The sequence below is a fragment of the Bidens hawaiensis genome, unplaced genomic scaffold (genome assembly GCF_021521415.1).
Source record: "Bidens hawaiensis isolate Kalapana, Puna unplaced genomic scaffold, B.hawaiensis_p1.1 tig00045541_1, whole genome shotgun sequence".
NCBI lineage: Eukaryota > Viridiplantae > Streptophyta > Magnoliopsida > Asterales > Asteraceae > Bidens > Bidens hawaiensis.
The window spans coordinates 13,248-36,066 of NW_027498121.1; the positions used below are offsets into that span (position 1 = coordinate 13,248).

General features: G+C 34.2%; 2 protein-coding genes and 1 pseudogene across 2 annotated transcripts; 2 read left to right on the forward strand and 1 right to left on the reverse strand.

Moving 5' to 3' along the window:
* The first annotated feature begins 5,256 nt into the window (after positions 1-5,256).
* On the forward strand, positions 5,257-6,852 carry LOC143595814 (protein NUCLEAR FUSION DEFECTIVE 4-like; annotated as a pseudogene).
* A 7,288-nt stretch (positions 6,853-14,140) lies between these two features.
* On the forward strand, positions 14,141-14,956 carry LOC143595821 (uncharacterized). The gene is made up of 2 exons (XM_077074747.1): positions 14,141-14,235; positions 14,351-14,956. The coding sequence occupies exons 1-2, from the start codon at positions 14,176-14,178 to the stop codon at positions 14,954-14,956; spliced, it is 666 nt and encodes a 221-aa protein (XP_076930862.1). The 5' UTR covers positions 14,141-14,175.
* Positions 14,957-16,780: 1,824 nt separating this feature from the next.
* On the reverse strand, positions 16,781-22,511 carry LOC143595825 (DNA ligase 1-like). The gene is made up of 16 exons (XM_077074749.1): positions 21,814-22,511; positions 21,136-21,252; positions 20,949-21,050; positions 20,759-20,869; positions 19,758-19,988; positions 19,584-19,678; positions 19,185-19,272; positions 18,356-18,487; positions 18,162-18,274; positions 17,971-18,072; positions 17,750-17,883; positions 17,597-17,670; positions 17,454-17,510; positions 17,303-17,380; positions 17,134-17,211; positions 16,781-17,041 (listed from the first exon to the last, which is right to left on the reverse strand). The coding sequence occupies exons 1-16, from the start codon at positions 22,489-22,491 to the stop codon at positions 16,976-16,978; spliced, it is 2,256 nt and encodes a 751-aa protein (XP_076930864.1). The 5' UTR covers positions 22,492-22,511; the 3' UTR covers positions 16,781-16,975.
* Positions 22,512-22,819: the final 308 nt, after the last annotated feature.

Sequence of the window (22,819 nt, forward strand, 5' to 3'; positions counted from 1 at the left end):
TATTATAAATAATTAAATATTATTATTATTATTTTGTTGTTTTTGTTTAAAATCTAACATCCTGTGTAACACACGGGTTCTAACCTAGTTTCTAATATAAAAGAGTCATGGTTATATATATATATATATATATATATATATATATACTAGTTAATAAATAAATGTTTTATTTGCCACGTGTCATCATCTTAGCCCCTCCTCTCTCTCAAAATCCCGCCTAAACCTACTACCTTTTACAATGGGTTATTGTTTCTTAATTAATGATAATTATTATCTACCAAAAATATTACCATAAATATAAGAAACAATCACGGAAATGTTACTTTTATCAAAATCTTTTATTATTAATATCTTACCAATATCAATATTATATGCTAATATATAATTTACGATTATAGTGACTAAATTCCACACACACACATATATATGCATATATATATGTATATATATATATTAGAACTAGGTTTTATCTAGGGAAAATTCTCTAAATAACTCATTTGAAAAGAGAGAAAATTTAAATGACCCATTAATAATCAATATCCCCAAAATTGATCAACAAATTTGGACTGGAGCAGCGACGGGATTTAATAAGATTTGAATCTCGTCTGCTCCATCAAAATTTAAAGTGAATTTCGTCTTTCCCGTCCAAATTTTAAATAATTTCATCTTTCTCGTCCAAATTTTTAGAAAAATTTTTTGTTCTTTTCTCTGACACTTTTTTCTCTCTCCCTCAACCTCTCTCTTCATTTTTTCTTCATCTTCATCTTTATCATCATCATCATTTCTTCTTCATCACCGGCAACAAAAAGAAACCCATTAACGGAAAACGGTTAATTTCCAAGATTTCTCGTTGTTGATCGATAATTATTACTATGATTTCTGTAACAATGATGAAGATGACGAAATTGACGATGAAGCCACTTCGTTTTTATCGAAATCTTTCTCCTCAGACAAGTCGGAAACTAGAAATTGCCTGAGATGATGAATAAAAAGAAGATGATGATGATGAAGAAGAAGAAAAAAAAATGAAGAGAGAGATTGAAGGAAAGAGAAAAAAATGTTATAGAAAGGAACAAAAAAAAATTCTAAAAATTTGGACGAGAAAGACGAAATTATTTAAAATTTGGACGGGAAAGACGAGATTCACTTAAAATTTGGACGGAACAGACGGGATTCAAATCTTTTTAAATCCCGTCGCTTCAGTCCAAATTTATTGGTCCATTTTGGGAATATTAATTATTAATGAATCATTTAATTTTCTCTCTCTTCAAATGGGTTAGAGAATTTTTCCTTTTATCTACTGTATTACGGGGTTATTTTACATTATTCGTTTATAATATTTATATGTTTTTTTTAGATTTTAATTTTATTTATTATAAGGAAGTTAATAATATACTTAAGATTTCATGATGAAAGGGTTTCACAAATAAATGAGATGTTATAACTCGGTTTAAAAGCTATCGAGTTTGGTGAGACTTATGACCCGCTTATTTTTTTTACTATAAAATTGTTTCTTAATTATAAATAATATCTTCTTTTTTTAAAAAAAATCGGATATTAATTTTAGTACATCCCTATTTAATATGTTTTTCATATTAAATATTTGGTGAGAATAATTTTTAATTTAATGAGATGTTATAACTCGTTTAATGGCTATGTGAGTTTGATGAGACTAATAACCGTGAATTCGGGTTAGGTTAAATGTTTTGTTTATATATATTTAAGATTAAGATTACCGTAATATATGCAGTTAATAAATTACCATATATAAGATTATCATAATGTTACGTTATTACCCATAACGAGATATTTAGGGAATTGTGAATTTTATGATTTCATTTTTAAAATTTGATAGAATTCATGTTATTGCATATAGAAGTAAATCAACGCATGTTGTTAGTTAACAGTGTTGTAAATAAAGCTTATGTCATTGTAATTATAAGTCACCGTTACCCGTTTTTACATCTTTAGGTTAAACTTGGTAAAGACATATATTGTTGGTTTTGTACTTGCTACTGACCTTATTATCTTATGTTGCTTAATCAAACATTCGTATACGTAGTTTGCTATTATATCAACCCATAAAGTTTAATCGACTTTGTGTATCCCTCCATTCTACAACATATCAAAAATCAATATTTCTTCGGTGAAAGAGCCATACTTGCACCAATAAACGACGTTGTTCATGAAATCAATGATTGATTGTTACAATAAAAATTATATTCACCTAGCGTCCTCAAGAGTAAGTGTAGAGATGGTGCAAAATTACTAATATAAGATACCACAAGGTATGTCATATTGACACTATCATCGTCCTAAGATTATAATTTTTTATTGTATTCGTAGATTACATTTATATTTACATTATTTTTGAATTTATTTATAAAACCTTTTCATTATTGGTATTTTGAATTTTATGGACTTATAAAATTATATTTTTTCAACCCGTGTTATACACGGGTGCCTAACCTAATATATATATATATATATTCACTTTTGGAGGCGCAACTACATATTGTAAATTTATTTAATCCATCAAAATAATAATCAACCATGTTAACACGGGTTGAAATCACAACAGTCAGATATAAGGAATTGACACCGTGTTAAATACCAAATCAATATTATGTATACTGTTACTTTAGGGGGACGATGTAGTTTTTAGATCACACACCAATATAATGTATAATTTCTTATAAAATAAGCATTAGACTTGTATTTATCAATTTCATTTCTACCATATGTCATGATTTGCAACTAAGGAATGAATTAATTATTTTCTATTAATATGTAAACGAATATAAATAAACGACATTAATACATAAACATAAATGAACGAACGAAACATGTGTTCATGTTTGTTTGTTTAATTAAGCCAACGCAAATTTTGTTCATGTTCGTTCGTTTACTAAATAAACGAACTTCCCGTCGAATGATTCACTAATAGTTCGCTGAACGTTCAGTTCGTTTACAGATCTATTGCTCCACTCTCCCTGAATCCATGATCTCCTTTTAAGCTTCATCACACAAGCGGATGCTCCGGCTGATGCCCACAAGTACCCGTGTGTTCACCGGAGAGTAAACGGGCCAAAACACAAGTTGCGGAATGAGCTCTGGATATGAAACCCAAGAATCAGCAGCAAGAAGTCCAGCTATCAGAAGCCCATAAAGCCCAACTATCAGCAGCCCAGCATATAAATATGTATAAAAATGTAAGTTTGATTATGAATTGAAAGTATAGCATATATCCACATCATGTCCTTCACCATGTATAGTTAAATTACTCTCGTGATCACAGCTTGGATTTTTGTTATTTTATATAAATGTTTATTATACTATACATAATTTTTAATACATAATAAATGCTATAAGATGACTTTCTTAGCTATCTATCAACCATTATAATTCGTACCTAACCCAGGTATAAGACAAATGGTATTATAATCTCACCTAACCTATTTCAATTTACAAATGGTAGAGAGACACATAGTGCCCAAAATTACTTAATCAAACAAACATTATGTCTATGTGGTTTTGTATGTAAATTATAAATAAATAACGTAAAAAACAAATTGCCCTTAGTTTTAGAGCATCTACAACAGGTTTCGGTTCACTGAGTCTAGATCTAGTTGGCAACATACAAACTTGGAGCACACAAACTTCCTTGTTGTGGAGTAAAGTCCATGAAGACAAGTTGTCTCTACAAACTTGCAAAAGGCTAGGTGAGGTGGCATCTCTCTCACATACACACATATATATTATATATACACACACACATTTAATATTTTTTAATGAGTTTGTGGAAGTTTGTTGTTGTGGAAGAAAGTAAGGTTTTTGAGAAAAGTTTGAAATATGATGAGACGGTTTGTATGAGTTTGTTGTTGTTGATGGCTTGATGCTCTAAGATAGTTAAGAGAAAAAAAACTGACAAAACATGACGCATGGTATTAGAAATTTTGTATTCTACACGCTACGTTTAACACGACTACTGAACTCAAACATCTCATTTTATAACTAGTATTGTATGTTTTTCTTAAACACTAACACAAACATGTTTAATAAGCATGCTACACATTACGGCACGATATTAAATATAATCAATTTAATAACATTGATGTGACGACACATATAACACAGTTATGTACAACTAGTCTAGTATCACGTATAACATGACTACATTGTATTGATAAACGGATTATATATATGTTGTGCCCGTCTATTAACTTATCTAACACAAGTAATTAAATGTGGTGTTCGTGTCATCAACGGGCTAAGCGGGGTTTATCCCGCTTATACACGTTTTTGTATTGTGTCGTTAACACCTTAATTGACCCGTTATGGCCCAGGCCCGCTTAATCCCAAACACTACTTTATCTAACTTGTAGTAATGGAACATTTTGTGTGAGGTTAGCATAAGTTAACATCATATTAGTTCTCATATTTTAATTCCATAGCCTGCAACATATATATAAAAGTTGCAATTATTTTGTTGTCATTCTAGCAAAGCATATTTTTATAAGACAGTTGATATTAATTTGTGCTTCGATTAAGCATAACTAAGGGAAATGAATGACCCACCATCAGTGTCCAAACGCACAACCTCCGTTGGCCGTAATGACAGCCACGATGAAGGAACTCAGACTTGCCGGTTAGCAGTCCAAGTCCTACATGGGCGTTGGTCCTCGCTTTTCGCCTCCTTTCTAATAATGGCTGGCGCCGGAGCAACTTACCTCTTCGGTGTCTACTCCAAAGACATCAAAACCACTCTCAGGTAATTTATTATCGTTATTATTATTTGATTTATCATTTATCTTTAACTTTTTCTTTATTAGTCATAATGTTTTATTGACTTTTGTGGACTTTTGTTATCATCATTAGTCTTTTTCATAGTAATAAGTGTGTACCGGTATTCGTTTTTCATGTTTTTATTATGGGTAACATTAGGTTTCGGTTTTTCAATGGTACCATTACTGATCAGTCCCGAATAAAAAAATCAATACAATATTATGTATTAGTATTTTTACACAAAAGTTATTATTCACCAATATCATTTTGTTTTTCGTTTCAGGTATGACCAGACGACACTCAACCTAATCGGATTCTTCAAAGACGTAGGTTCGAGTGTCGGGGTAATCTCCGGCCTCATCGCGGAAATCACCCCAACATGGTGCCTCCTCCTCATCGGCGCCGCGGTAAACTTCACCGGATACTTCATGATATGGCTCACGGTCACCAACCGCATCCCAGAACCACGTATATGGCAAATGTGCATGTACATGTGCATTGCCGCCAACGCCCAGAACTTCGAAAACACCAGAGTTCTCACCACCACCCTCTGAAACTTCCCGGAGAACCGAGGGGTAGTTTTGGGTTTGTTAAAAGGGTTCACCGGGTTAAGTGGAGCCATTATGGCTCAAATTTACTTAGCTGTGTATGGTGATGATTCAAAGGCAGTTATATTATTGATTGCATGGCTTCCAGCAGTGCTATCTGTGGTATTTGTTTACACAATCAGAGAGATTAACAGTGTTAAGGTTAAAGATTCAAATGAGATTAGGGTTTTTTATCATTTCTTATATGCATCCATTGTTCTTGCATTGTTTATTATGGCCATGACCATAGCTCAAAAGATGGTGGCTTTTTCGCCAGCGGCCTACACCACCAGTGCCTCCGTCGTGTGTTTACTACTCTTTGCACCTTTGTTTATCTCAATTATGCAAGAATTAGAGGTTATGATGAAAACTAGTCAAGAAGGAATTAGGGTTTCTGAGGGTAAAATAGGAAATTTGGATATTGATCATGATCATGATCAAGAATTAGCATCATTGAATTTTAATCCAAAGACAAAATCAAGATTATCTTGTTTTGAAAATATTTTCTTGAACAAACCCGAAAGAGGCGAAGATTATTCGATTCTACAAGCGTTGTTAAGCGTCGATATGTTGATTCTTTATGTGGTGACATTTTGTGGGCTTGGAACTAGTTTTACCGCGGTCGATAACCTAGGACAGATAGGGGAATCTTTAGGGCCCGAAGAAATCGATAAGTACATTCGTGTCGCTTCTAAGTATTTGGAACTACTTTGGGAGAATCTTTTCGGGGTTTGTCTCGGAACATCTTTTAGTCAAGTACAAATTCCCTAGACCTCTTATGATGACACTAGTACTTTTTATGTCGTGCATTGGTCACCTATTAATTGCTTTCCCCTTCTCGGGGTCTGTTTATATCGCGTCTGTAATTATTGGGTTCTTGTTTGGTGCGCAACTCCCATTAATATTTGCTATTGTTTCTGAATTATTCGGACTCAAGCGCTTTAGCAAATTGTTTAATTGTGCACAATTGGGAGGCCCAGTTGCTTCTTATATTTTGAATGTGAGGGTTACTGGGCCGATGTATGACCGAGAAGCGGTTAAGGTGTTGGAAAGAAGCGGTTTGGATCGATCATCGGTTAAGGAGTTGGTTTGTATTGGGAAAGAATGCTATAGGTGGTCGTTTATGATATTGGGTGGTGTTTGTTGCTTTGGAGCATTGGCTACACTTGTGTTGGTGGCTAGAACAAGAGAGTTTTACAATGGGGATATTTATAGCAAGTTTAAAGAGCAAGAGGGCGTGGCAAAGATCGAAGATTCGCAACTCGGTTACAGTTAAGTTTGTTAAAGATGTATAAGTCGTTTTGTAGGGAATTGAAGTTGAATGAAAAGTGGTGATTGCATGTATTTGGTTGACATATAGAATGAGATGATATTAAGATCTTCATTTCATTTGTAAAGTTATATTTGATTTGGATGCATGGTTTGAAAATAAAACATAATTACATAGAATTTTGTAAAGGGTGTGTCATTAATAATAATAACATATAAAAAGAATAGGAATTATGTCACAAGTTATTTTTCTTTTATGGATTTTGACTAGGTACGACCCGAATTCAACCCTTAATACTCACCCCGAGCCAACGAATCTGGTTTGGACTGAACCAAGAATTTTATTACACAGCCTATGTGGTAGAAAGGGACCATATGACAAAAGAAATGTTTATCTCAGACCTGTCCGCTGATACCCGACAGAGTTCGATTCTGTTTTTTTTAATCGGTAACATGTACCAGTGTACCACTTTTCATAAGTTCATAAGAGCATCTACCTTATCTTTGAGGAGAAGAATATCCAGAATCAACATATGGAAAAGCCTAAATCTTAATAAAAGTAATTGTCCCGGACACATCCCATATATCATAGGGGTTTTTAGTTAACGCTAATCATGAGATCCTCTAATGTATATTATGAAGTTAAAACGCTCACCTATTTTTACGCCTTAATTATATTCTTTAGTATCGCTAAACTGCATGCCCTTTGCTAAGCAAATATATTAATTGTCGGTGAAAACTGAAAAGAAACCGTTGTAGAGTATTGCAAACAAACATTTTAAGCCATTAGTGTTGCTTAATATTATTAACATCGGTCATTTCTTAGATAAAAACAACTTGCAACATTATTAATTTAGCAAAAGACAATGACGTGTGAACATCAAGAACTTATTCAACGTACCTTTGACAAGATACAAACCATTATAAGGGCCGGCTCGGCGGAAATTTTTATGGGTCAAAAGACGAAAATTTTTTTGAGGCTTAAGTGAAATGAACATTTTATTGGGTTTAAACAATTTAATTTTAAATGAGCTTACTTAGTTATTATTTAAGTTGTTTAAAAAACTTTTGTATAAAAAATAAACTTAAAAATGTCTCAAATAAGACTAGAACCCACAACCTCTTGGTTAGATGTCATACCTCTTTGCCACTAGACCAATCTAGTGGTCATGTAATTGTGTTGAAACATTGATTATACATATTTTTTTTATAAAAATATATATTTAAAAAAAATCCGGGCCTAGCAGGATGTCGGGCATATAGCCGTCGACTACGTCACTACCCTGGCTCCCCTCATGGCCGGCTCTGACCATTATAAATGCACACAGGCTAAATAGTGGTATCCTCATGGTGATATAGTGCAATTTGAGTACAACATTTAGCTAGAGTCTCCACTATATTTGTTATCTTGTATGATGTAGTTGTTGAGTCAAAATATTGTACTTTTTAATTATGAACATTGAAGTACGTAGACGACATAGATTTTGGGTAAGGCTGAGGGGTGTGGGGCGCTAACCGGGGCGCTAGAGCTCCTCCGCTCGCGCCTCGGGGCGCTAACCCCACACCACCGGGGCGCGAGCGGGGCGCGAGCGCGGAAATCCAGGCAGGCGTGAGCCTGGTCGCGGGAGAAGAGAGAGAAAATGGACGTTGGGAATGGAGAAATAGCCGTTGGGACACGGTTAAATTAAAAAAAAAATATTTTTTACCTAAATAATACCCCATTTCATCTATAAAATACCCCATTTCACCCATATCAATCACCACAACTTCAAAATAAAACCCAAAATCAACCCATCTTCCCAACTTTTTTTTTAAAAATAATGTCCCGGGGATCTTCGACATGAGTTGGTTGAACATTTGTGGGCGAGGCGACCCGATGATCTTGTATTAGATTAGTGTTATTATTAAGTATTATTGTTTGTTTAATTTTTAGTATGTTTTTTTTTGTAATTTGAATTTTTAAAAAAATGTGTGTTTTTTTAATAATTTATAGGTTTTTTTAATAATACGTTGTTTGAATATACTTATAAAAAAATAAAAAAAAAATTCGCTGGAGCCCCTGCTGGAGCCCCTCCACACCAGGGCCAGGGGCTCCAACGGGGGCTCCAACACCCCCTTATCCAGTTTCTCTCTCTGCCACACGTCATAATATTATTGGCTGGAACCCCCACTAGAGCCCCCATTAGAGCCCCCCACACCCCTTAGCCTAATCAAATTCAAAAGGGCCGCACATCATAATTTCTTTAACACCAAGCAGAGTAAGCTCGTGTTGATCTCCTCGATTTTACCAGGTATTATGAATATTTGCAATTTATAACTAATATCGTACATGTTTGTGCTCCAATGGTAATATAGCACGCGTCGGAAACCCCTAGTTTTGCTCATGCATTAGTATTGTATAATAATATATGAAGTTTGTTATTAAAAATATAATTTAGTTTTAAGTTTTTTTCTAAAGTAGTTGGTTCATAATTATTATTATTATTTTTTGTAAAAAGTCTTTGGGAAACTATTCTTTTTTTCCATATTTTGAAGACTACAACAATAAAGAATGATTTGAGAAATCAATTAACCATACTCTCTAATTGGAACGTATCAATTTAATTTAGTTAATGTCAACGTCAAACAAAAAAAAAATCGACAAAAATTTAAAACAAAAGGTATAAAATACATTAACTTCAGTGTTTTAATCATACCTATAGTTATGAGTCATGTCCATGAATTTCTTGTATTTAGGTTACCGCACTACCCAAATTTGGAGAGTCCCAATGCCCCCACTCAGTCTTTGATCAGACTATGTTGTCATAAACGGGTCTATACTGACTTCAAAGTTTGGCTTGAACATCCCCGGATAATCATATCATTGGCTGCCACTTGACGATGTTGGATTCGTTACGTAAATGGATTTTAACATATTTGTATATACAACTTTAACAAATAAATAACAGTATTTATTTACTTTTATACATATTCTCATATCTTTTTTTAAACGATCAACAATACATCAATTGTTCACAAAACCAAAAGAACATACCAAAGTTAGTTATATTCGTAAGAAATATATTATTTGAAGAAACACAGATCCACCCCTCAAGGTCTAACACGTTAGTCCGAGGAGTTAAGATAAGTATTTCCCACGATGGGTTATAAAACCTTCTTGGCGCAGATGAGTGTATCCTGCAAAACAGAACACCGTGAGCTTGTTACGAGGATTGTGGGTGGGGGATTCTCTCGTAACCACCCTCCGGCGTGAGAATCAGTATTTGATAGTATGGAATATATTTAGTCAATATGAGAGAGTGTATATCTTTTACCATTCGGAGACCAACTGGTATTTATAGTCGGTGTGATTGTAGAGGTTGGTGGAAGTTGGTGGGCATCATGGCCTTTTGACAAGGACGTTTCGTACTATTTTGTACCGTTATTCGTGTGTTGTCCGGTCCCCATTGGTTGGGTGTTTATTCCCATGTGGATTGTATATTTTTGTCCCATGCTTGTGAGACCTTTGCGGTACCATTCCCTAGGCGTCAGGGGATGTGTATTATTTTAAGAAACCACCTTAGCGCCATGTGTTATCTCTGGCGCGTGGCAGTTACTCTCGCCGTCTGTTCCGCCCAGCGCTCCGGTTGCGCTTGATTTGAGTATTATACTTGTCAAATGGTGGGTTTAATACCCTACCTCTACATTATTATATTTATGAGATTATTACTTTTATTGTTAAAGTTAAGCATTTTAAAAAAGAAATATAAAAACATTTGGAACCGTTGAATGGGTTTAATTGAGCAGGTCTAGAAAGTCAGAAATGGTCAAATAAGAAACCGGTTTTATTTCCCATCAGCCTTGTCGGTTTCTCCCTTTTCCAAACTGACTGGTCTGAAAGTTCGGCTTCAGTCTTCACTGCTTTTTTCCCTGTTCAAACTGAAAAAAGCAATAAATAAGAAAATATCGTAAAAATTGTCAAGTTCAACCAAGAAAATTACTAAAATGAATATTTATTAAACATAATTTTTATATAGAAATTGATTGTTTTAACATAAGTCTTTGGGTTTATTGGAAACTATGCGTGTCATATATTATATGGATGAATAAGAGAGTGTGACACACAACATGAACGAGTATAATTTCACAAGATGATGAGAGTGAAACTTAATACAATAAACTTTTACGCTGAAAGTATGACTTATGATATATCTGGGCTTGCTTTTTAATTTTCACAATAAGACCATGTGTAGTAGTAAAGCTTCACATCCAGGGGTTATGCGCCACGTGGAGCCCAGTCAGAGTTATGGTTTTGTACAAAAATAGGCTGTAGTCATAACTCTTCACATCCAGGGGTTATGCGCCACGTGGCGCCCAGTCATTATAATTTTATTTGCTTTTTTTAAATAATAATTCATTTAAATAAATTAACATAAAATTAAAAATTACATTAAACTTCCAAATAAAAATTACATTAAACTAAATTAAAAAAAAATACATCAAATTAAAATAAAAAAACATAAATAATACTAATAAAACTAAAACTCATTTATATTTTTCTAAAATTTTCGCTCGTCGAGTGGCTTTTAGAGATTGGACTATCGGGTCGTCTTCGGATAGCTCGTTTGATAAAATCTCGATGTCTTTATCCATCTCATTCCTTCGAAGTAGGTCGACGGCGTCCAAATTTACTTGAAGTCGTTGGGTTCCAAGTTAGTGTAAATCTTGGAGTCGAGAGTTCATTAATTGGAATTGGCTTTCCAATTCGGGATTCGAACCCGTTGCCGACGACGAACCGTCCCCTTTCCCCTTTCCTTTGCCTTTGGTTCTTCTACCCCCCGGCCGAGGCATGTCGGTAGTATTCACGGGGTCATTATCGCTTAAGTTGAAGTTTCGAGCGTCGGAACGGGCGTGTCTGGATCAACCGAAGATGATGTTTTAGACTTTTTTTTACGCGGACCGCCTTCGCCTTCGGCTTCGGCTTCGGCATCCAACACCAAGCCCCATTTTGGGTGAAACCTCAAGAGGTCTTTCCAAATGCCAAAGTAGTTGAAGGTCCCGCCGACCTTATGTTGAAACTCAACCAACGCGTTATCCATGACTTCCGCGTCCGAGACACCGCTACTCCTAGTTCGATTCATCCGAGAGAAAACCGTATGGAAAGCCATGCATTTGGTGTTTATGTCGCCCCATTTCGACAGTAACGAATCTTTTTCTCGACGCGAGTCCCCGCCAAGGTTGTGAAACCTCTCTATAATTTTGTGCCAAAATACCCCTGTTTTTTGATAGTTCGCTAAAAAAATAAAAACATTACAAGTTTAATGTTTGTTATAAGAAATTTAAAAAAAATATATATGCATTTTAAAAACCTACCGCATCTGGCATCTTCCGATATTTGGCACCAAGCACGAGCACATAGTACGCACTCGTCGATACTCCACGATATCACCGTCTTTTTAACCCGAGGTTCGCCGGCGGGCTTCTTTGCGTGTTTTTTCGAACGTCCGCGTTGGCTCCAACCGCCCTCGGGTTGTGTCTCCGGCACGAACTCGACCTCGGGTTGGGTCTCCGGGGCGGGTTGGGAACCCGAACCCGCAAAAATGTTTGTCAATGGGTTTTGGAAACCGGGCACCGCATTTGGCATAGAGTTTTGTAAAAGTGCAAAGTACGCGGCCATTTGCGGGTCATACATTTGGGGACGGGTACGGTTGGCGTCGGGGCGGTAGATTGGTTCGGTTGTGGATTTTGGTTGGCTTGACGGGCATATTGACCGAAACCGAGAATATTTTGGTTGTTGTTTGGAAACATGATGGTAGAAATATTAGTGTAAAAGATATAAATATTTGTGTAAATTGGTAGATTGGAAGGAATGTGTTAAAAAATATGAGTTTGGTTTGTTTATATAGTATAAATATAATTAATTTTTTTTTTAAATCCAACGGCTCCAACCAACGGTAACTTTTTTTGATTCGCGTGCCATTCTCGCGTTTTAGATACAACGCGCCCAAAAAAAACTTCAACATAACGCAGGGGGGCGGTGTACCCTCCGCGTTATAGCCCTTCACGCTACACATAACGCACCCATTACAGGTGGTCTAAATAAAAACCACATTGCAGTAAAATATGACACACCAGTCATGTGTTATAAATTTAAACATATTTATTTTATATGCATTAATATTTCCCTTAATATTTTATATTGTAAATTTATAATTTCATAGTATCAATATGCAAAAGAATAAAACAAAATAAAGTTTCAAGTTAAAATGATCTTGTCCATGATAACTATAAAAACTCTTTATCATGGTTGAGTGGTTAAGTTGAGATGTCTGATATAATATTCAGATTAGATCGTATTCAAGTTTGTATCAAGCTTTATGGTTTATATAATCTAACACCGCTACTAAGTTCAAACCTATATAGTGTGTTCGTTTGACAAACAAAACCTACTCTCTTTAATGGACCCCTTTGCTCCCGGCCTTCTTTGGCGTTTTTCACCACCTTTGCCTTTCTCCCACTTTAACAAATAAACACAAACACACGCAGTTATATATTAAATTTGAGGGAATAAATGACATACAAACCTTAATACAATAACATGTATCATGTTTATTTTGTTTTGGTGTAATAAAAGGTTATTTGCTTAGTAGTTAGTAGTTATATATTGCAAAAGAAACAAACAGAAGCAATTTCAATTTTCAAATACATTACTGGGTAAATCAAACATGTCCTAAACATGGTACAACTTTGGTTATTTATGTCTATGGTCTTAGGTTTTTTTATACCAATTTTGTTGTATACACATATTAATGAATAAAAGGTATAATTTACTTCTATGCTAACTTTGATTTTACATGAATTTTAATAAAACCAAACTTTAAAGTTCAAACTAGTATTGACTTGTAAATTAATCAAGCCAAAGTTCATGTTTATATTAACAAGAGTTACTGAATTTAACTAGTTTGAAATTTCACCATTTGTCCCCTAACATTCTCAGCTAAAGAAATGTTACCATTCTCAATTTTTATCTTATTTTTCTTCTACCACTCCGAAACTAATGAAACACTAACTTCGTTAGTTTATTGCTGACGTAATATTATTTTTAATAATAAAATAATTACAAAAACATTGGGCCCCACCACCACCACCTTCGCAACCATAATATTGTAGATTTTTATTACGGAATATACAGATATATAGATATAACCTCGTTTCTTCATTAACGAAAAAAGTAAAAGAAATAAGCTTGTTTAGAAAGAAAATGTAAAAGAGAGATTTTATATATTTACAGAGATATAAGTTGTTAATTTTATAAAAATAAAAAATAAATAAATAAAGAGGTGTTTGGGATTCTTTATTTTTTATAAAAAAACAAAATGGAAAACAACTTGAATCCAAAATAATGCATAATAAAAACATAAACTCTCACTGTAGAAACACAGTACAGTAGGAAACAAAGCAACTCATTAAAACCCCAACTCCCACTCACCATCTCCTTCACTTTCACTTTCACTTTCACTTTCACTTTCTCATTAACTTCTTCTTCACTCCATTAATGGAAGAACATCAATCCAACAATTTCCTCCTCGATTGGTCCTATTTCTGCCGCCAAAAGGTCAGATAATAATAATAATAACATTCCATCAATTTTATTATTATTATTATTATTATTCCAATTTCACTTAATAATTTTGGTCTAATTTTGAATATTTGATTTCAAATTGAAACAGAGTACAGAGGAGTTAACAGAGTCTCTGTTATTAACCACAATGGAGCTTGAATCCGCACGGTTCAAAGCAGAACAAGAACTCAAACAAAAAGACCAAGAGTTAAACCATCTCAAACACCTTCTAAACACCGCCATTATCCAAAAAAACCAAGCTCAAAACCAATACCAAACACTATTAATCCAGTTCCACCGTAACACCACCGCACCGCCGCCGCACTCCGTCGCATCAAGCGTCGAAGACGACCACGTCACCACCGCCGGATTCTCCTCCTCAGACTGTGACGAAAGCATCGTCTCATCACCACAACCACAACCACAACCACCGCCGCCGGAGGATGAAATTAGGGTTCCGGTGAAGGCATTGCCGGAAAAGGGGAAGCTTCTAGAAGCAATGGTGAAAGCTGGGCCGTTGTTGCAGAACCTGCTTTTGGCGGGACCGTTGCCGCATTGGCGCCATCCGCCGCCGCCCGTGGTGGTGCCTCCGGCGGTGAACCGGTTGGTGTGGAAGGTTAATAATAATAATAATAATAATAATAATAATAAGTTTCCCGAAGTGTCTGATTCTTCTACGGAGACTAAATATCAAAGATTAAACAGTGATTGTTAATTACAGTAACTTTTAATTGTAAGTTAATTTAGTTATTAAATGATTATTATTATACTAATTACTAGTTAGGTTATTGGGTATTATGAGGTGGAAGGATGATCTCTACCCATTTTGTATAGCAAATATTTTCCCTTCCCAATCAGTTTTTAATCATCTATCTTACTTGTATTCTTCTTTAATAGCGTTTGGAAGTATCGTTAATACTATTTTGCAAAGTCCGTGTAGGGTTTAAAATTTGCATATTCTTCAATTCTTGTTTTATACGCTCGGGTTCTTTTGTGTAAACCGTAAACCAAACCGTTCGCTATGGTTTGAAATATTTTAAACCAACCAACCGACTGAAAATTAAAGAGAAAACTTAACCACGAAACCAAACCGATGATTAGCTTGTACGGTTTTATGGTTTGAAACTGAATTGTGAACATCTTTACTTCGATGTCAACCTCTCTATATCGTATTAAATAACCTATACAAATAAAGATATATTCAACTACAAACCAAATTATTAAAGCATATATTATTTATACAATTATACGTATGACCCACCATTACGAATATAAAAGTACATATAGTTTTATAATACATAGTTTCAATTCGTTTATTTGAAAATTGGAGGATTTAAGCCATATTCTATACATGCGTTATGTATTAGATCCAAAAATAGGCAAGTTTTTTTTGACTTCTTAATCATGCTTTGGATGCTAACGAGGAATGGACAAGCATTATGGGCCAACCACCGAATGTTGGACCCACGAATCAGAATCAAGATCTAACAAAGTCATTACACGAAGAAAAACCAATCGAAATATCAAAACAGAGACAACAAATAAAAATATTAAAAAAATATAAAAAAATTGTTTATGGTTTTAGACATATTTGCAGATTTTTATTTTATTCTCATGATTTTCAATAATAATATATGATACGTGCCTAACCACAACCCACGTAGCCCAATTTATGTCTTTTCATTTGTTTTTAATTAACTATTTACTAAATCCTAAATTAGTGGTTAGTGGTATAGTATGTGCATGTGTTTGATAACTTCTTGTTGGTTATTTTACCTTTGGATGTAAGCCTATAAAAGGCATGGCAAGTTTAGAATTATACAAAGAAGAAAAGTTATGAAGTAAGATGTCTCGTTCTCTCTATTATTTCTTTGGAGTCTAACCCGCTCAAAGGGTCACTATCTTGGGAGATTAGCCATCTCGAATCGGCCTCTATCAATATATCTAACCCACATTTTTTTTTTCCAAATAGAAAAATTATTGACATGTTGATGAATGGCCCACGCTTACGCTATGACCAATGATAATTCTAATTCACTTTTTTTCTAAAATCAATACTGATAGTATCATTATCATAGATTTGTGCTTGATTTCTCACAACAATAATTGTAAACGGCATGGAGAAACGTGCTAGTAAAGTTGAGTACAAATCAAACGTAAAATGAGTGTAAAATCTATGATTATTATGCTATTGAAAACACCAACAAAAATGAAAGTTAAAATTATTAGTGGTTATAATGTAAATATTGATTACTAATGATCAATGATCAATAGGTCTTAGTTTAAATTATTAGTTTGAATTATTAAAATCTAGTTCCATAAAGTGTAGAGATATTAGTAATTTTCACAAAATAAAAATGGGATCAAGTAATAAGGGACAATGGAGAGTGATGGTAGTTTTCTTTAGGTCTAATCAAGTAATGGTGGTAAGCACCTACCTACCTACCAAAAGCTGTTTGCCATATTTCAAACTAGTTGTTATGTTCCCTTTTTAGGGATAATAAAATCTATAACTTGATTTGCTTTATTAACATCCAACTTAAAACAACCATTTTAGCGACGATTAACTAAAAAATTTATGCAAATAGTACACACAAATGCAAGTTACATAACCTTATGTTTCTTTCCAAGATGATATCTCGAAAGGAAACGGTTAACAGTCACCTGGAACCCGAATCAGAAACCATGGATTCCATGATGAATACAGAATCACATATCTTGCTTGCATGTATTCTCAATCATCTTCGTCATCTTGATTGTTACTTTGGGTATGCTTTTGGGCATTATACATGTCAGCAACCTGAATTTAATAAATAAAAGGCAAAAAGTATAACTTTCAAAAGTTGGAATATATTTTTTCAACGAACGAGTAAAAAAAAATAATATTCTCACCATTTCTGAAGATGAAGCATCCTCGGGACCTTTGTCTTCTCGAACGCGAAGTAAACGTGGGAATCGTAGTGAAATTCCCTTTTTTATATAAAAGAAACAAGTATTGAACTCAGTAAACGAATTCATTAAAAATATCTTGAAGTATATTAAATATAATTTAAAAGTAAACCTTATTGGGATCAACCGCTCCAATTGCAGCACAATAAACCGGGCTAATTGTCAAGTCAGCAGCTTTAACCTCCCAAACCTGAAATGTTAAGTGTTAACACATAAATATTTGTGTAGCATATTCAATATATGAAAAACTAATTATGAAGTACCTCAGAGGCCTCAAACCACACATCAGGATTTATGGAATCTGCGTATCGGTAGTATGACTGCCAATATTTAAAACCAAAATTAACATACATAAAATAGTTTAAACGATGACAAAATATTCAAAATCAAAAGGTTGCTACAAAACCTTTGGCTTTGGGATCACTTTAGACCGAAGACTTGTTGACCGCTCTTCAAGCATTGCTTCTGAAAATCCAGTACCTATAAAAGACATAAAAATTTGCAAAACTGAGAATTAATTTTGAATGATCAACTTTTAGATAAAAAAAATGTCACTTACCAATCTTGCAAATGGTTTGATATTCATCCTTACTGTTATCATAACATGCAAGAAGAAAGGCGCCATATACACCTACACGTTTTCCTCGGCCATGAAAGGCGGCAATGGGTACTAAATCTAACGAGTCACCGATACTTCACACAACATGAACCAAAATTGAAAACTAAACTAGACATAAAATATTAATAATTATAATAATAACAATAATAATAAATGACCACCTGTCCATATAGTCTTTCTTCAACTTGAGCCAGTTATTTGATCGTTTTGCAGGCTCATATGTAGCATCTCGAGTTAATGTTTTAATAATCAATCCCTCACAACTGATAAAGTAATAAACTGAGTCAGATAAAAATATATTATTATTACAACTTCAAACACCAAAAGCATAACTAAAACAGAGACTTATTACTTGGCATTAACAGCAGTATCCAAGAATGTTTGTATTTCTTCCAAATCATTTGATGTTATGGCGGTTGCAAGCTGGAAATATCCCGGTTCTTCTGTAAAGGATTCATACAGACGCTGAAAAGGGTCACAATGCAACATGTGAATTCAATACTTTCACTAGTAACCATAATAATGAAATATATTCCTTTTTCTCACCTCTCTACGAGTAATAAGTTGTTCTTGTAAAAGCTGTTGTCCATTCAGATACAATAAATCAAATGCATATATGCATACTTCAACCTTGATTTCACTCATGACAACGTTTTTGCGAGCACGTGTGCTTAAAATCTGCAAAAATAGCACACACAAGATTACAGATGAAAAAAATTAGCAACTGGAAGGCCTGCAAACAAACCGAACAAACACGAAAGAAGCATGTCTTAGTTCTTTAATTAATTTTACCGAGCAAATGATAGAACATGAACAAAACTAACGGGGTTTTCTTGTGTGTGTGTTCTTTTGTTAAGAGTATGCACATGTTAGTGTTCGTCTATGTTTGTTCGTTAACAATATAAATGAACGTTTCATAGAAGTATACGGAATAACATAAATGAGCATAGCATGACATAATACAGCTACAATCATTTAAAGTACATGTGAAGAACAATGTGTTGGGCCTAAAATGTTGATTAAACAAGACTAAAGTGTAATGGGCATAAAAATTTAAACAAATATATTATTAACGAAGAAACTTAAATGAGAGTAAACGAATTTAAATGAACAAAAAAGAACGAACGTAACGTGTTCAAGTTCATTCGTTTAACTAAAAGAACCAAAAAAGTTGTTCACGTTAGTTCTTTATAAAAAAACAAGCATAAGCAAACTTTCAGCCAAACGGTTCACTAAGCATTCGGTTCGTTTGCAAGTGTCTGAAAAGGTTTGAGTGCATTGATGACATGAAAGCATATAATATGCTAGATTAAAAAATAAAAAATAAATAAAAGAGTAAAATTGGAAACTTTGTAAAAAACGAAAAACAGTTAACCTGAAATGGAAGAATTTTCTGCTTCTTGCGGTCATATGCAACCAGTTCACAGTCCATAACAAATGATGTTACATTCGGTTTTTTAATCCTACAAAACAATTGCAATCGTTAGAAATAGATTCACTGGTTCAATCACATAGTTTATAAGCCAAAATCAGTTTCTATCCATTTACTTATAAATGGGTTAATTTGGGTTGAGATTTATCTCAAAATGGATCAAATAAATAACTTAACTATAAAAAAAAAGAACAGGTTAATCTAGTCAGAAGCCGTCCCATCCTACTGATAACGCATACAACTTTCTAATGAGTAATATCAAAGGTTTTAGTCACTATTTTAACAATGCTATTTTTGTAATCATCAATTTTTTAATTAACAGACTCATTACAAAAAAGGTACCTAGAAGCAGCAGCAACAACATCAGGGAATTTTTCCGTGTTTCTTTCAGCATTTCTGCTATATATCTGAACCGTACCATCCTCCAGATAATGTATCTATATAAAGTAAAAATTATTATCCATTCATAAAAATGTTTTACTTTTTCACAACTTCACTAACTTAACAACGTTTTACCTGAGCCCGTTCCCCGTCATACTTGTATTCACATGTGAACTCCATGTTTTGAAATTTATCCAAAATTTCAGATACCCCTTTAGTCGGTTTAGCAAGCATAGGTCCCACTGGAACACCAGGTGAAAAACAACACGTTTTGGGTAGGTCCCACACACCACCAGAAAGTAAAGCAGGAACAATTTTATCATATACAGGAATTACCGAATACACTTGTTTAACAATTTTAGCAGCCTGAACAACAAAAAATAAGTTGGCAATAAAAAAAAGTTAGAAAAGGAGAGAGTTACATATAATCATATATCCTTGAAAACTTGTAACATATCATCTATACCCAATCCAAACTTAAAATAACATGTGTCCTTTAAAGCTAGCTAAAATATCAAAATCAATCATTTCATTAAAACAATTCAAGAAATGGCCATTTATTACTTTTCTTAAACTCTTAAACTTTAAGATTTCAAATTTACCCACCTTTTAACCTTAAAACTTTATATTTATCCATTAACAATATTTTTTTTATCAAAATATGAAATTTATCCTTTCCGAATCACATCATACATATCAATTATTATGTGAATCTTACGGATTAACGATTGCAGGCTAAATGCAAATTATATTGTTGAGAAAGACGTTAAAAATAATGTGGTTTTTGTATCAAGAAACTATTATTATGTTTACAAAGAATAATGAGAAGGTTAAAAAAGGCTTCTTTATGAAATGGATAGATCGCATATTCTAATAAAAACAAATTACTGATGAATAATTTAAAGTTAAAATGGGTAGACTTTATTGTTTAAAACTTATAAGGGTACAATGGTCGTTTCTTAAAATGTTTTAATGAAATGCGAATATTTGATATTTTAACTAATTTTAAAGGCATATATGATATTGTAACTTTGTGATGAGTATATGTGATATTTCATAAGTTTGTAGAGGTATATATAAAATTCCCTCTTTTTTTAAAAACAAAAAAGCATTTTATAGTATATATGCCAACTCACCTCTTCTAGAGGTGAATCCGTGTGCGTTGATGCATGTTTTTCAGTATAGACTATTGCATGCCCGAGTGCAGTCAAAAGAGTTTGCTCTGCTAAACCGATTCGCAACTTTGTCTGCAAAATATATATTTTTTAAATTAAAGAATATAACATGAAAAATTGACAAAACAAAGAATATAATTCACGTGTTAACCTGAAGTAAACGAATCAAATATTGAGGTTCACAATCAGTAGCTGCAACAAGAAGTCCTTTAATGTGATTCTTCTTCTTATCCTGACTGTCTTTCCCAGATTCCTATCAAATATTAACCAAACAACAAAACAATAAACAATACTGTTTAAGACCAAGTTCATACATCAATAAGTCAATTAAGCATTACCTTGGCAATAACCTTAAATGTATCAAAAACTTTAGCCACTGTCAATGGCTGTGGTTTTCGCATCAGAGGTTGTGATGAACGGCTCGCTTTAGCAACAAGACCCAAATCTCCAAGCTCCTACAATCAAATTACAACAAATTAAAACAAACAACTTGAGTCTGACCCGTGTCACTTTTGCCTACACAAGGCAACCAAAGTACAAAAAGCTCATGCGAGGCGCGATTTTTAGGCAAAAAAGTGAGCGCTTTTTGTACATTGGTCATTTTATGCTTCAGAATGTTGTAATACGTGCCATTTCGGTTGTACATGTAGGTAATTTATATACTAAATAGTAAATCCTATATAAAGTTAATTTGTAGCTAAATATTGGGTAGGGGATGCTAAAAAACAAACGCCTCGTCTACGAAAATCGATGCCCTTTTGCGCTTCGCGCTTGAGTTTTAGGGGATGTTTGGGATTCCTTATTTTACCTCCTTATAATTTTTCATTAAGTTAATAAGTTACAACATTGTAACTTGTAACTTATGAAACTTCTCCTCCAACAATATAAGCAAATCCCAAACACCTTATTACTTTTCAAAAAGTTAAGTTATAAGTTGGTGAAAATAAGCAATCCCAAACACCCCCTTAGACCCTGTTGCGTTTGTGCGGTTCTCGCTTTTTAAAACCAATGTTTACCTTATATTGTTTCTTAATATGTGTTTCCTTTGCACCGCAAGCTTCCGCAAGCGCCTTAATAATCGAAGCATCCCCAAGTCCAAGCTCGAGCCCCTCGTGAGCTGGCGCAATCCTATTCGCCAAAAGATACACAACAGCCACCAAATCATCAAGTGTTGTCTCAATCACAGTCCTCAGCATGTTACAGACAATTTCAGTAATCACAATCCGACCCGACTCTCTCGAAATCTCATCGAAAACCCGAACCAAAAACAAAAACGGCACCCTTTCTCCTTCAGCCCAGTAAGCAGCCTTCTTAGGGTTAAATTTAACTGGCTTAATCTTCAATTGAGCAATACACTCGTCAATATCAATCACCCGTTGCTTCTTCAACGCCTTCTGTTCATCTTCAGAAACCAAATTAGGGTTTTGATTAGTTTTAGGGTTTGGCTTGTCTTGCTTCAATTGAACAGTACTTTCATTCGATTCGGGTAATTCGGGTTTGATTTGGGTCGACGGGTCGGGTTTGGATTCGGTAATTGTGGGTTTTGAATTGGGTTTTGATTTAGAATCTAGGGTTTTGCGTTTTTTGGGTGAAGAAGCAGATGCAGACGACGGCGTTTTGTTCTTGTTGGCGGCGGCGCGTGCGTTGGACATGAGTGCATCGAAGGCGGACGGACGAGATGAAGACGAAGACATGTTATTGGAGTGTGAGATTGATAATAATTTGAGAAATGGTTTAGAAATTGGTACAATCGGTGAGTGTGGGGGTGGTTTAATAATAAGAGAGTGTGTGATGTGTTGACTGGAGTATAGAGTGTAACAGCATGACCGGAGAGATAACATTAACCGGCTGCTCCTCGTGGTTGCGGCGGCGGCGGTGGTGGTGGTTTTCGGTGGGTTTTGATGTAAATAAAAGAGTTGGCGGGAAAAAAGATGTTGTCTACCTAGTTAACTAGTTATATATGCGCCAATTTTGTGATGTAAACGTGTTCCGGGTGGGTGAGTCGGATGAGCTCGGGATGGT